Source organism: Lissotriton helveticus, chromosome 7, assembly GCF_964261635.1.
Source record: "Lissotriton helveticus chromosome 7, aLisHel1.1, whole genome shotgun sequence".
Classification (NCBI taxonomy): Eukaryota; Metazoa; Chordata; class Amphibia; order Caudata; family Salamandridae; genus Lissotriton; species Lissotriton helveticus.
In genome coordinates, this window is record NC_136068.1 from 563,411,253 (window position 1) to 563,426,316 (window position 15,064).

The 15,064-nt window shown below is 45.8% G+C and overlaps 1 protein-coding gene across 6 annotated transcripts in view; it reads left to right on the forward strand.

The window, feature by feature from the left end:
- TEP1 (telomerase associated protein 1) overlaps positions 1-15,064 on the forward strand; it is a 1,162,857-nt gene that overhangs the window by 209,938 nt on the left and 937,855 nt on the right. For all 6 annotated transcript variants that reach the window (XM_078652640.1, XM_078652638.1, XM_078652642.1 and 3 more), the window contains 3 exons: positions 6,282-6,359; positions 7,856-7,998; positions 9,926-10,083. In XM_078652640.1, coding sequence (XP_078508766.1) covers positions 6,282-6,359; positions 7,856-7,998; positions 9,926-10,083 — 379 coding nt within the window. The remainder of the gene's footprint in view (positions 1-6,281; positions 6,360-7,855; positions 7,999-9,925; positions 10,084-15,064) is intronic.

Below are 15,064 nucleotides of genomic sequence, written 5' to 3' on the forward strand. Positions count from 1 at the left end.
AACGGTGTTCTGCGTGGTTCTAGTCTGCCTCGGAGGGGGGGGGGACTGGGTTTTTTTCCCCTGTCCCTGTGGCTCATCACCTGCTGGTGAGGGCCGGGTTAAATTCCTGTCCTGGTGATTTTTACCCCTGTCGGGGTCTGGATTTGCCTGGGATGGGGCCGCCCTCTCGCAGACCCTCCTTCCCCTTGGGTATGGCTAGGGTATCTATTCTACGTGAAGGAATATGCGGCTAGTAGTCTCTATCAGATGTACGAATTACTTACCTTGGGTAGTGATGTATCTGGTAGAGACGATTCTAGCCGCAGATTCCTTCACAGCCCGCCCTTCCTCCCCATTCTGCGAAATCCCTCTGGGTCTTCTGCTTTCGCCTGCCTCTGGGTGGGTGGCTTTTGGGTCTGTCTTTCATACCCCCACCTTTGGGGGATGCTAGCGTTGTTGTTGTTGTTCCATTCTGGACTTTATAGGCGCTTCTGCGCCCCTGCACTCTGGTCTCCAGTGTGGGGTTCACTCGTTCTTCTTTTTCTTCTTTGTTGATGACAATTCTGCCCTTGGCAGTATTTAGGGCCAAGGTGCATTGGTTGGTCTCGACTTAGGTGTCTGGGAGCCCTTCTCCCTGCTGGTGTTGTATGAGGTTGACTGGTCATTGCTCTGCGTTCTGACCTTGTTGTTCCTGTATGTTCTGGGTGGTGGCTGCAGCCTTCTTGGTCTGATGTGTATTTTCACATGCTTCTGCCCCGGAGAGGCTGTTGTATTTGTTTACAGGATTGCTTTTCAGTAGAGCTGCCCTGTTCTATCGTTCCAGGTCTTGATGCATTGGTGCCGGGCTCTGTTCTGGATGGTTCTGTTCCTCACCATTGGTATCTTTCCCTTCTGTTTAGTGGGGCTTTTTCGCACACTGTTCCAGTATTCTCAGTTGTTGCTGGTGATGGCTCAGGGTTGTGGCTCGAAAAAATTATCCGAAGAAAACTGAAGTGGGCGCGCCGCCGGGTGGGACTTGTGTGTCCTCGTTGACGTCATGGACGCGGAGGACGTCGGGGCGGAGTCACATGGTGCCGTTCCCCCGCGCCCCCTCTCCCTCCGCGCGCAGGGATGCTGTGGCAAAAATGTTTCTGGGTCCAGTCTCACTCCTGGGATAATTCTATGTGAAGGAATCTGCGGCTAGAATCGTCTCTACCAGATAAATCACTACCGAAGGTTAGTAATTTGCACGTTGGTGTCCTACGATTTAAAATTCTACATAGGGTATAATATAGGGAATACACGAATTGCCCAGCTATCAAAAGTTGTTTGTTTATTGAGGTCTCTTGCAAGAGGGACATCGTGCAAAAATAGGCTAGCCTAGAACCGCCATCAATCCGAGAATGTAGGAGCAACATGAACTGGTGTCTAGTTGCGGAAAAGGTGGTGTATTCAGGAAGAGGTTGCTCATAAAGAATTGAAAAGAGTTTGTGGCCATGGATGGAGCATTTGGGGTTCACATAGGATTGTTGGGCCGTATTGTAAGCGATACAAAAGGGGATGATGGATGGAGCGTTTGAGCAAATCAAACACTCACCCCCAGTCAACTGATCTGGGTTTAATCCATCACCATTCTTTAGCCCACTCAGCCACCCCAGTTCAGACATGGCTATATGCAAATCAGTCTGACCCTGTGCCTCATGGGAATAGTCCAGCCCGAACTGCCAAGCCATGTCTTCCCTGGACCGGAAACAAGCATCCTGGGACCGGTTTCGGATTCATAATCCTCATCAGCCAGGCTATCTTGAATCCAGTGGCCAAGTGAGCAAGGGACTCACGTCTGAGCATACCCTGCCACACTTAGGGCGAACAAAGCGATACAAAAGGGGATGATGGACGGAGCGTTTGAGCAAATCAAACACTCCCCCCCAGTCAACTGATCTGGGTTTAATCCATCACCATTCTTTTGTATTGTAGGCCACGTCAATTTGACTATATAAAATAAGTATCACAGTTGAAGCCATGCTTGGTTAGTTGAAAGTTACCTTAAATGCTCTCAATAATATGGATATGACACCAAGGTACGAGAGTCCACCATGTACCCCTAAAATGTGATATGTATGTTCTTCATATGTGCTGTGTTAACCCTTAAAGCATTTATGTTCTAATTGTTTATATTGCAAATCGATAACATTTAATCAAAAATAGACTAATGTGATGGTATGGAAGCATTTTCAGTTGCTCTATTAGTGTTTTATTTTGTCTCCGTTCCTCCAGGCGAGAAAGAATGTTTGAAAATACTCCACCATACTCCTTCGTATCTTCTCTCCAGGATCTCCTGGCCACCCTGGCTGTAAATAATTCCTCATTAATTCTGCTTGGAGACTTTAATTTTTGGCCGGGTGACCCGCGGGAGGATTCCTCCTCCAAGGATTTCTCTGCCACTCTTCGCTGCCTCAATTTTTTATCGCACGTCTCGACTCCCACCCACACCCATGGACACATCCTCGACCAGATCTGGTCTTTACGTTGCAACCCCACAGTCTCCTCGATTCGCCCTTGTGTTTGGTCTGATCATTCTTTGATCTCTTTTTCCATCCCCTTGGTTCAACCTGAGAAAGCTCCTTTGCCCAAAAACATCTGGGCTCGGAGCTGGAATAAGGTTGATCTTAATGATCTCTCTTGTTCCCTGTCTTTATCGGCCCCTACTCTGACCGACCTTCCTGTGGAAAATCAGGCGGCTGCTATCCGCACCTGGCTTTCCTCGGCTTGCGACCAGGCCGCCCCTCTCAAAAAGATCAGAGCGGCCTGCCTTCACGACGCCCATAAGTGGTTCTCCAGCGACCTCAGATCCCTGAAACTAGAGCTCAGGCAGTCTGAACGTCGCTGGCGTCGTGACTACTGTCCCACTCTTCGCTTGAACTATAAGGCTCTTCTTCTTAAATATAAGTCAGCCATCCTAGCCGCCAAGTCGAAATACTTTTCGGACCGCGTCGCCCTCTCGGCAAATAAATCTCGCGAGATTTTCACACTGGTCCGCAGCCTTGCCACTTCTGACCGTTCTGGTCTCTCTCCTGCCCCCTCTCAATCTCTTTGTCATTCCTTGAATGACTTTTTCATCAATAAAATTATCAACATTAAGGCCAACATTCCCGTCGTGCCCTATCCCGACGTGCCGGATCACTCCCCTCCCTCCCCTTCTGTCTTGGACCACTTTAAGCCTATTACACCAGAGCTCTTTCTTGACCTTCTGGTTAAGGTCAAGTCTGGCTCGCCGGCGGACTGTGCTCCTGCCCGTATTCTCAGAACCCTCTACACCAGCTGTCCCACCCCCCCCTCTTACCTTTCTTAACTCCTGTCTGGCTTTGGGTTCTGTCCCTTCTTCTTTTAAGTCTGCCATCGTGTTTCCTATCCTGAAGAAAGCCGGCCTGGACCCTTCCCTTCCATCGAACTTCAGGCCGATCTCTCTCCTTCCCTACCTAGGGAAAATACTTGAGAGCCATGTGACTTCTTGTCTCTCCTCCTACATAGAGGAGAATAACATCCTGGCCTCTCACCAGGCTGGCTTTCGACCCGGCCACTCAACCGAGGCCGTGGTCCTGGCGGTCCTGGATGAATTGAAGGGCAAGGCCGACAGTAATCTTCCCCAGGCCTTAGTCCTGCTGGATCTGTCCGCTGCGTTTGACACGGTCGATCATGCCATCCTTCTTGACCGTGTCAGCGCAGCGGGCATACAGGGCTCTGCCCTCTCCTGGATCTCCTCCTTCCTTCAGGGACGGTCACAGGCTGTTCATCTTTCTCACTTTTCGGCGCCCTCCCTTCCCGTCACTTGTGGTGTACCTCAAGGTTCTTCTTTGTCTCCTCTTCTTTTTAATCTTTACATCCGCCCTCTCATTTCCTCGCTTCTTGAGCTGGGGGTCTCGGTGTACAATTACGCGGACGACCTCCAGCTCGTCTTTGACCTTTCTTCCCCCCCTCACTCCCTTTCTAAGCTCAGCTCTACCCTTGTCTTTATTTCTCAGTGGATGAGCTTCAACCATCTGAAGCTCAACCCTGACAAGACTGAGCTTGTTCTCACGGGTGGTCCTTCTAATCCCTGGTCTTCAGCTCACTGGCCCCTTTCCTTTGGTTCCCCTCCTTCTCCTGTTTCCGCTGTCCGGACCTTGGGCATCAAGATCAGCAATGATCTTTCCATGCACGCACACATCAGTTCTGTTGTATCCTCTTGTTTTCTTTCCCTCCGCCTCATTCGCAAAATCTCCCGGTTTTTTTCTGTTGATGCCCTCAAACTCATCATCACTGCCCTCATCACTTCCCGCCTGGATTATGGCAATGGCCTGTATGTCGGCATCCCAGCCTACGAGACTCGCCGTCTCCAGGCCATCCAGAGCCAGGCGGCCCGTCTGGTCCTTCGTCTTCCTAAGTTCTCCCACATCACCCCTGCCCTTAAAACCCTCCACTGGCTCCCCGTTCATTTCAGGTCCCACTTCAAACTCGCCTGCTTGGCCTTTCGGGCTCATGCCCGTTCTGCTCCTCACTTCATTAACTCTCTGATTTCTTCTCACGCTCCCACCCGCACTCTTCGGTCCTCATCCCTTTCTCTTCTTCACGTCCCCCGCTTCCGTAAATCCCGCACAGGTGGCACACGCTTCTCTGTGCGGGCTCCTCAGATTTGGAACTCTCTCCCTCTCTCTATCCGCTCTATTCCTATCTTCTCCCATTTTCGCAAAGCCCTTAAAACTTTCTTTTTTCTCCAGGCTTTTCCTGAATAAACCCCTCTTTCTCGTGCACTCTGGTTAGACATCGAGGTGATCCCCAGCGCCAGGAAGCCGCTTGGCCACAGCGCGCTTTAGAAGTCCCTTTTTCATTTCATTTCATTTCATTTCATTTCATTTCACCTGTTTTTTAAAATTTTCCTCCCATTATTAAAATCTTCGATGTTCCAAAATTTCTAAAACGTCGGTCATGCTTCCCACAGACTAGGAAATCATTAGGGAATGCCACAGTTCCTTCCTGGTCCTAAAACATATTAAAGATTATACATTGAAAAACAGAAGCAGCATTGGCTTTCTCGAATTGTGTACATTAATATAGAATGTCCCCTCTGGTATGATGTAAGCGCTTAAATGCCTGATTTTCCCTCCTAGCCAAATTTGATATGTGTAAGTTAAATCTTTTTTCTTAAACATAGTGAATTCCTCTGGTCGAAACCTTAGGTGAAGAGTCTGCGAAGCATGTCTATCAGCTCAATTGATTATATTTTATTGCACAGATCTATTAATGACCATTTGTCTTGAGTGATAGTACTGTCCAAGCCAACCAATGAGAAGAGACAATTGCTGTGAAAATGCCTTGCTTTCACTGCACATTAGCGTTCTCTCTAAACTTCTGCTAAATCAAGAGGCACATTCATTGATTTGTGGCAAACAAATGCAGTTTCTGCATTCGACACAACTTTTCGTTTGAATGATCTTAGTGGTCACTGAACATTCCTTTAAAGCTTTTAGCTTTTTTTTTCAACTGATTTACCATCCATTCCTTTCTGTCTTCCTGAGTGCTACTGGCTGAGCCAACCACAGCAGTCCTCTCACTGGACCACTTTAATTCCAAACCCTGCTTGTTGAGGCTGCCATTGAACCAACATCCTACAAACCTTCACTCACACTTTCCCTTTGCATGTCCTCCCCTCATACACCAATTTAAAAGAATGACCATTAAGTCTCATTTACTTTCTGTGTAATAGGACTTTTCCACAATTTCTATTACACATTTTTGTTACAATGGTATACCACATCCTACTTCCGAAAAGTGAATCAGACTCCACCTCTACATCTGATGTTTAGAAAATCACACCCGTTGTCACCACGGAAACTAGAAGAGCCTGTGGTGTTATACAGTGAGTCAAAAAGAAGAAAGGTTTAATCATTGTAACAGGAAATTACTTTGCAAAGTAAAACAGTAATACCATGTTCTAGAATGTCTTCTGAGGTAAACCTTCAGTCGCCATTAGTGTTCTAAAGTCCATGTTGGTTGAATTTATACGGAACAATGACGTTAGTGTATCTTAAGTGTCATATCCTGCTTGGCGGAATATATCACAAATGTACTAGTGTAAGATTGAGGTTGAAAAGGCCTGGGTGGTCTCTGTGGAGCAAATAAGGGATGAAAGTACATGTTTTATCAGTAAGGAATTGACTCTTCCTCAGTTTGTGTGGATCTTTTTGCTATGCCTATAAGGGACTGTTTTACTTGTATTTTATAGTTTGTGGTTGGATATACCAGCCTGTCAAGAGTTAGTCTGCAACATTCTTTCTTTTTTCCAGTGCAAGAAGCACAGACAAGTGAGAATCTTCCCCTGTCTGCGGAAGGTTGCACAGCTTTTGCTCGATCTCCAGTCGAAGGTTAGTATGAAGTTATGGAAACTTTTAGACTACCCATTTTCACAGGAAGATGTAGGCTGTGCTTAGAAATATTTAAACAGTCATCAGGAACCTACTGCAACCCAAGAACAAACCAGCTATTACTCCAAGCCTCCGTTCTTTCGTTCTATGTGTCACCAAACTTGTCTTTTCCTCAAGATTTGCAAAGCCATGGTCTCAATCTCTCCATAAAACTAAGTGGACAGGCCTGCAGGAACTGCATGTGATCCATGCCTTTGATAGATCAGCATCATCATTTAGTGCCTTAAATTAGATTGTGATGTAGAGTACTGCAGCTTGAACTTCAGGATGTACACTAAAGCAGCACAAGAGATTGTGCCATGGAGTTTTACTAATATCCAATGTCCCAGTATGAACAATGACCATGTGACTGTTCTGTTTGCTGCCCTGTTCATCCTCTATATTGCACCGATCTCCCACATTGAAGACTTGGCGCTACTCTAGCACATCTTGCACCCCTTGCAATAAAAAAAGCAGATGTGGTCAACATCACTTCGGTGAGGTTGTAGGATGCTTGACCAGGCTCCAGTGCCCTCCACAACTTTTAGATCTATAAGTTCTGCAGCCAGACAAACTGCTGTTCCTGCCTTCATCCTGTACACCTAGGTTGCTTGAGGGGCTAAAACAGATGATGCTATCCATGTGCTTTTCTCTTTATTTAGCTTTTGGTTTCCTGCCTCATGGCATCACCAAAGCTTACCTTGAGGCTGATGTTCTTGCCTTCCCTTCTGCTCCTCCTAAGGCAATGGCCGGTTGTACCTGGACCTCAGTGGTGTCCGTTTCTGCTTCCTCTACTCCTAATCTTAAATATGACGGAATAATTCATCCTTGACCACCTTTGCTGCACGTGGCATTGAAACTGAGGTCACAAAAGTAACTGAGGAAAATGAGTTTCTGCAAACTTTTCTGTAAAAAGTATTTTGTGAGAAAATCCTTGTTCTTGTCACAGCCTTTCTGATAGGAACTTTGTGTAAACAGGCAAGAGTAAACATGTAGTTGACATTAGGTGCAGAAGTCATGTAGGGGATGAAGGAATTCTAAGCGCATCATTGTGCAAAACCGCGCAATACTTTTTCTGGTGACTAGAAAGGAATCAGACTTCAATTGGAAAAGATAACAAGAATGGTGAAGATGGGTCAAAAACGGTCGAAAATGGCTGAGCAAATATTGCCTTCAGATCCACAGAGTTCCTCTACTAGTCCAGTCAAAGACACTGCACCCTAGGCTCTGCAGGCTACTTGAGTATAGTGTATGAAGTGTGGTATTACCTATCGAACTATCTCTAACAGTGTTTCCCTGACAATTCACAGACCCACACAGGCCCTTTTCTCTACCCTTGTGCATGCGGCTTCACTACTTTTATGCAGCAGTTTCTTTCCACCCTAAGTGGTTGATTAGGGTGGTATGGCACTCATTAAATGTGGTGGTGATAACCAAATGTGTTTTTTCATCTGCAGTTTGACGAAGACCCTGATTTCCTGAATTCCAAGCCAAAGAGGAAAGCTAAAGAGAGGCAGAACGAGCTGAGTTTAAAGAAGCTGATCCAGATGTTGCACATCACAGAACCAGCAACCCATGTCCAGAGCCTGCTTGGCTGCAGGTAATTTACCCATAATCTGCATCACAAGCCATACTTTGAGTGCTCACACTTAGCCTTCCGTCCATATCCAAGTCTGCAGTTGCATTTCTGAGTCTTTCTGAACAAATCCTATTAATATAAGAAGAAAAAAAAATGTGATTTTTGTCACTCTGAGGGGCCTATTTGATAATTTGTTTTTGTTTCTGTGTTTAAAATGTAATCTTATAATGGAATTCATATTTGATAGTAAATAAGAAATGAGGTTCTCAGTCTTACCAAAACGTTTATATAGTACAGGGATAGCGAATAGTAAATCATGATGTTTCAAGATAAATATTTCAGTGATGGAGAGTGAGGTGAGGCATATATATATATTTTTTTTTTACAGAGTTTTATATAGCGCAAACTTGACTCGAATCGAGTATCAGAGCTCTTTACATATCATCAGTTGCGTTACATGAGGACACTTTTTTTTTTTTGTTAGGCACGGGAGATTAAGTGATTTGCCCAGAATCACAGGATGTTCAGCGTCATTGCCGAGACTCAAACCCAGTTGCCCAGATTCGAGGTCGACTGCCCTAGCGGTAAGGCTAGGGCGGTCGACCTCGGTTATGGTAGGGATGAGGAAAAGATGTGTCCTGTAAATAATGACCTTCACATGAATCTGCTGGCCTGCCTAACAGTGTTATTACAAGTTATTCCCTTTTTCTCGTTACCAAAGGTGTAGTCTGTGTAGAGGAAACTGGCAACCTGACCAGCCCTTTAATTCTAACACATGTTTTACCTCTTCTTTGACTAAAGATAGTTATGTTTGACCATTTACCTGGAGAATCATCTTTGTCTTTTCCCAAGACATTTAGGCAGCCTACTGATGCTGGGTGCTGCTTTTGCTTCCTGCCCTGCTGGAGATAATTTAATTTCATGTCAGTAAGGCTCAACTAAATCTAGATTCTAGCCCGTCTTCCTGCAAAACAGTATGTCCATTATTAAAGTCTGTAGCAGGTATGCATGTTATCCCCCTTGGCATTCTCTTTGTGGGATGAAATATACCTAGCTATTGTTTTTAAAGATGGTTAAGACGGTAAATTAGACTTTACGATGCTAGCAGGCCACATACATGCTAATTGCCACTTGCCTTCTAGTGTCTTCAACCCAATGATCAATATTCAAGTCTTCACAGAATTCCTTATGAAGTCACCACTCACAGGTGGTGTTAATTGCATTGAAGTTTGTGATGGGTATTCTTTCTGGAGAGATTACCAAACTGCTTGCTCTGCAGTGGCAAAGATTGGTATTGGAGAAGGCCCCATCTCTAAACCCATACTCAGAACTGAGGTGTAGGAGGCGTGTATTTCAGAGAGGGTGTGTTCCCTCTTTTGCTTGCGTCAGTGGCCTTAGCCGAATACCTTTACCAAATGTAAAGTCTGCGTACGAGCCCAATGCACTTATCGTTGAGGATTGCATGAAGGCTACAATGATGGTTGGATCTATCTGTTGTGGGTGCTCTTGAATGTTGGGGAGGGATGCGGGTCACCTCAAATATAAATGGCAAACAGCTGTTGTGTGCCTCACTCTCTTCTATACATGCACATGTTCAAACTGCTTCTGTTTATGTACATGCAGAAGACTGTAAATTATTCTGGAAGTGGGCTGCATGGCCCATATGTTTGCTAGAACACCCATTTATGATATGTTAAGATGTCCTCTCCTTTAATGTGCAGCTTGATTCTTTGTCTCTATTTCACTGTATCTTGAGTGCATCTCTCTCTTGCTTGCTCTGTTTCTCAATCACTTTCCTCTTTTCTTTCTCTCTGTCCCTACACCCCTCTATATCTCACTCTCTCACACTTTCACACACACGAACACACCCACTTCTTCAACATTCTTTTTATTTCAAGCAATTACTTCATTACTGGTTCATGCTTTTTTTCCCCCTAACTGTCCTAAGGTATCCATCAGATCTGCAGTCATTCGCCCGGAGCCGACTCCCTGGCCCGTGGGACTCCCAGCTTTCAGGAAAGAGAATGAAATTGAAGCAGCCCGATACCTGGGAGAGGCTGCTCAGCCTCCAGGGGAATATCCCGTCAGTTTGGGAAGGATTGATAGGTATTAAATCAATATGTAATTTGTTTTTAAGACTCAGATTATATTTCGTATTGTGCTATGCTGCTTCAGTTGATATGGAGTAAGTAATACGTTTATTGTTGATTAATTAAAATCGAGATAGGACAGCAGAGGAGGAGAGAGGATTACTGACATTTATAGGTAAGTAGAGCAACTGATATATCAGAATAATTTGGTCGAAATATCAACTAAAAGAATATTACATATACAGTATCAACTGCCACTAGCTCAGCAAGGAAAGCACATATAGGGAAGTTTAGACTTACAAATCTTAACTCCATGTCTTCTTACCATGATGATACAGTGGTAGTCAATAGCATCAATGCAATATTTTTGCAGCTTAGTTTCTGATGAATACTTTAAACACAGATTCCTCACTTTTAAAATGTCCCCAGTCGCACAATTGGATCTAAAAGATTTAAACAGCTTTGCTCGCTCTCTCTGGTAGGTGGCACCGTGCAGCTCCATATTCTTTACGTGCATTTGTGCATGACCTGAAGCTCTCTCCCACTTTTTCCTCATCAGTTGATGAGTTTTTTTCTAAAAACTATAATTTTTTTCAGTGTGCCAGGGAACTATGTCTCCGCCTAAAACTACAGGGTTTAAATCTTAGAGAGACTGTTGCGAACACATTTCTGTGGGAGCCACCATGAGTTGTGTTTCTGGTGTTTGGATTTAGGGCACAAATCCAAGTCCTGCGAGGCGTATGCCCTTATGAATTTGAAGAGTATCTCTTGGCATGTGGAGCGTAGCTATATGTCTCCGAACACGGAAAGGAGTCACAGAAGTCCCACTCCAACCTAAAGTCAAGGGCACAGACCTGTTCCCATGACAGATGATCATCACGATCCAAGTCTTTTGGTAAAACGATGCAGAAGCACAAAAGGGGCAAATCGGATTCGTCCCAGTTCCACACCAGAGACGTTGGGAGGATGGCAGGTTGCCTTTCAGTCTCATTCCCACTCCCCCACAAAGGAGCCAGTTTCTCAACTGCTCCCAGTGCTTTCTGAGTTTCCTGGGCCATCAGTGACGTCTCAACAGAGACTTTTAAAGAGGCCATGTTGTGAATTTTTGGCTCCCTCTCGTTAACCTTTGGGCCCAGCGGTCTTCAGAGGCCTCCAATTGGGTTATACCGCTGGAGGGTCTGCCCACAGTGCATTCTGTGGTTCTTGAAATAGTTTCTGGTTTCTCTCAAAAATAAGAGTCAACTTCGTCTTGCAGCAAAATCCTTGCAGATCCTTTTGACTAAGATGCAGACCATGAGCCGAATTCTCCTTGGCCGAGGTTGTGTCCTGTCCCAAAATAATACCAACATACCCGGTCTTGGCTCAATCTGACTTAGACAGAGCCATGCCTTTACCAAGGAGCCACACCTGAGCGCTCCAACAACTTTTCTATTAAGACTTTCATTTAAGTCAGTCAGCTTTTTGAGATGGCAATTGAGATGATGGGGATTATTTTCCGCCCACACTATGATGATGACACTCTGTACCTGGAATTACAGGAGGCCAGTGGGTTGGACACTTCGAAGGATGCGAGATGTGTTCCCCTCCTGGGTGATCAGTGGAGGAGAGTGCCTCCTTTGTTGTGCTGCCATTGTTGTGGTCTTGAGACAACAGGCATCAGAGTTATTAGATGGGCAGCTGCCAGTTACAGAAGTTAAAACTAAATATGTTAACAGACGTTTTGCTATCTGGACAGGCTTGCTCCGAGCCTTTACTACCATTTAATAAAGACACTGACATCTTAGCATGCCCCTGGTGTACGCATTGAACCTTTCCACCAATGAACAGGTTGATTGTCATGTGCCACAGGCCAGAGCCAGGTGACCCTGACCTCTTGACTCAGAACCCTATGCCAAAATGTCTAGTGGTTCAGGCTTCCACCAGCAGGGTGAACCCATGCGACTCCAGCAGACAGAGCATCTGATTTAAACCTTGGCGAGACTGGTCTTCCCACTCGCCACCTTTGGGTCTGCTGCCTCGGCAGGACAGCGGTGATACTGCCAAAATTTAAATCCGGCACCGTGTGTTGAAAAGAATAAACTCATTCACAAAACTGATGTTTTCCTCAGCCATCCTAGCCCTTTGGACACTCAAAGTCAGCTGTTTGCCTGGGAGGTATTTCAAGACTTTATGGAACATGGTTAATGAGATCTTACCAGCAATCCCTAAGAAATTTATAGTCCATCTTGGCTCAAACCATCAAGGATGATCAGTATGCTGCAAGATGTATTATCCCCTCTGGACTGGGCACTGACGACTGCTGGGGCAGAGCAGTCCGCACCAAAGTGGTCTATGGGCTTCTCTAGTGATGTGCAAGACTCTTTAATGGATATGCCATGCAAAGGATCTTTTCAGTGGGAAGGCAGACTCAGCCCTGGAATTCATAAAAAAAGACAGACCATGGCATGCTCCTTGGGCCTCTTGACTCCAGGAAGACAGTACCTCCAGCAATTTTGCTCCTTTCAACACTACTTCAGAGCTTTGGCATACGAGCAATGCCAAGGCCCACCTCATCTGCAACAGCCACCCCAGTCCATTTAGGTGTGGGGCTCAAGCAGACAATGTCCAGACCACCAGGGGCAACAAACTTACCAGGTCCCTGCTTCTCTTTAGTTTGCCCGTAGTGGCACTTGACCACCATGTGCGAGGCAGGATAAGACATTTCCTCCAAGGGTAACAAAATATAACATCTGACAGGTGGGTCCTTCAGATAGTTCAACAAACCCATGCCTTGCCATTCCTTTTTGACCCACTGTATCGTCTACCCACACTAAAGCATCGTTCAGAGGAGGACCTGACCATCTTGCTTTGAAAAGTGCAGGCTCTTTGGTCAAAGAAATCAAAGAGGGTTCTGGCCACCGAAGTAGAGACTGAGGTTACTCTTACAATTTTCTTGTGCCGAACAAGGACAGAAGTCTTAGTCATATTTTAGATCTCTGCTCTCTGAACACCTTCTTGGAAAAGGACAAATTCAAGACCCCACGGTAGCCCATGGTTTGACTGTCTTGGATCCTGGTGACTGGATGGTGACTTGAAGGATGGCTACTTTCATGTACGGGTCCTCCAGTCCCACAGACACTTCTTTTGGTTCAAGGTGTGCCTGGAGCATTTTTAATATGATGTGTTCTCTTTTTTGATTTTGGCCTCACCAGTGCCCCTTGACGGCTGGCAGTGGAAGGCGGGATTGCCAAGTTCATCGCGGACCACCTCCAAATAACGGCAAACTTCCTGACATCGCTGGGGTTCACTATGAACATGCTGATGTCCGACCAGACACCTTCGCAGAGGCTCCCTTTCGTTGGAGCCATCCTGGATACAGTGCAGTTCGGGCCTTCCCTCCGTCACAAGTCCAGGACATTCGGGATATGATCCAAATTTTCAACCTTAGTTCTGGGTATCAGTGAGTGGCTGTAAAGCTTCCTTGTCAACCACAGTTGGACCTGTGGGATACACCTCTCCCTTCCCCATCCAGTGCTGATGATGGTGGCAGATGCATCATTACAATTGACGATCTGAAAATGCTGGTTTCTGGCAGAGGAATGTCTTAACATTAATCTGTTGGAGTTGTAGGCCATTTGACCAGTGTTAAAAGCGTTCCTACTCTCCAGAAAAGGGAAGTTGGTTTAGGTTCTTGCGGACAACAACCCCCCAATGGGGTACTGCAAAAAGCAGGGTAAGATGGGGTCCTGTGCCAAGAGGCACTTCGACCCTGGAGCATTATAGCTCTTCCCTAGTCGTGAACCACCAAGCTTAATCTTTGAAACACCATGGCAGACAAACTTAGCCAGTGTTGCCTGGCGTATCAAGAAAATATGTTACATCTCAGGGTGGCACAAGACATCTTCCAGCAATGGGAAGTACACTGGCTACATCTTTTCACCATTTAACAAGAATGTGCAATGTCAAAGCATTTGCGTGCTAGAGTTTCCAAGAATGCTTTTTCTCAGAAACTCATTCTGGATAGAGTGAGCTCAGCCCTCTAGTCTGCATTTTCACAGGTGCCTCTCCTGCCCCAAGTTCGGAAGAGGAACGAGAACAACTGGGCTCAATTTATTCTAGTACCTCCAGATTGGGCAAGAAGAGTGTGATATCCAGAAATTCTGGCATGAGCATCTGTCCTCTGATCAGGCTACCACTTGCAGTCAGCACCTCCTTGATTGGAGATTGAGCTGCAGCAGTTGACTGCCTTCAGACTTTCTCCTGAAGTTGTACATGCTATCCTTGCTGACAGGAGTCCCTCTACAAATTCTGACTAGCCAGATGCCATGACAAATTTGTAGCTTGGCCTGTCACCCGCAATACGGACCCTTGACTGTCCATGCTGTCGGATGTCTTGTTTGTTTTGTTCTCTGGCATAGCAAGGACTTGCAGTGAGCACTACCAAAATGTTGTTTGTTGGCCCTTTTGGCATTTTTGTGTTTGGTGGACTAACCACCCTTCTTCAAATCACCCGTTGTGCTTAGATTTCTGAAAGGTTTTGTACAAATGTCCCTCCCAGCCCCCGAAAAAACCCTTTGTGATGCCACAGTTGTATCTCAATTTGGTCCTCATTTTCCTCATGTGCATTCCCTTTGAAGTGAGGCACAGCTGTCCTCTAAATCTCTTGACTCTGTAGACTGTATTCCTGGTCACAATAACTTTAGCTCATCATGTAAGTGAACTCCAAGCTCTTTTGATGCAACAGTCCTAAACCACATTTTTTCCCCAAAAAGTGGTATTGAGGACCAGGGCAGCCTTTCTGCGGAAATTTGCGAGTCCTTTTAATGATGCGTAATCCATCACTCTCCCAACTTTTTTGCTGCCCCTCACTCCGCGAAAGAGGAGGAGAGACTCCATTGTTTAAACCTCAAGGGAGACTTGAGTTTGTTCATCAATCTCACCAAAGACCGTTGGGTGGACAATCGGCTTTTTATGAGTTCTCTGGGGCAAAGTAAGACAGAGCTGTGCAGAAAAGGACT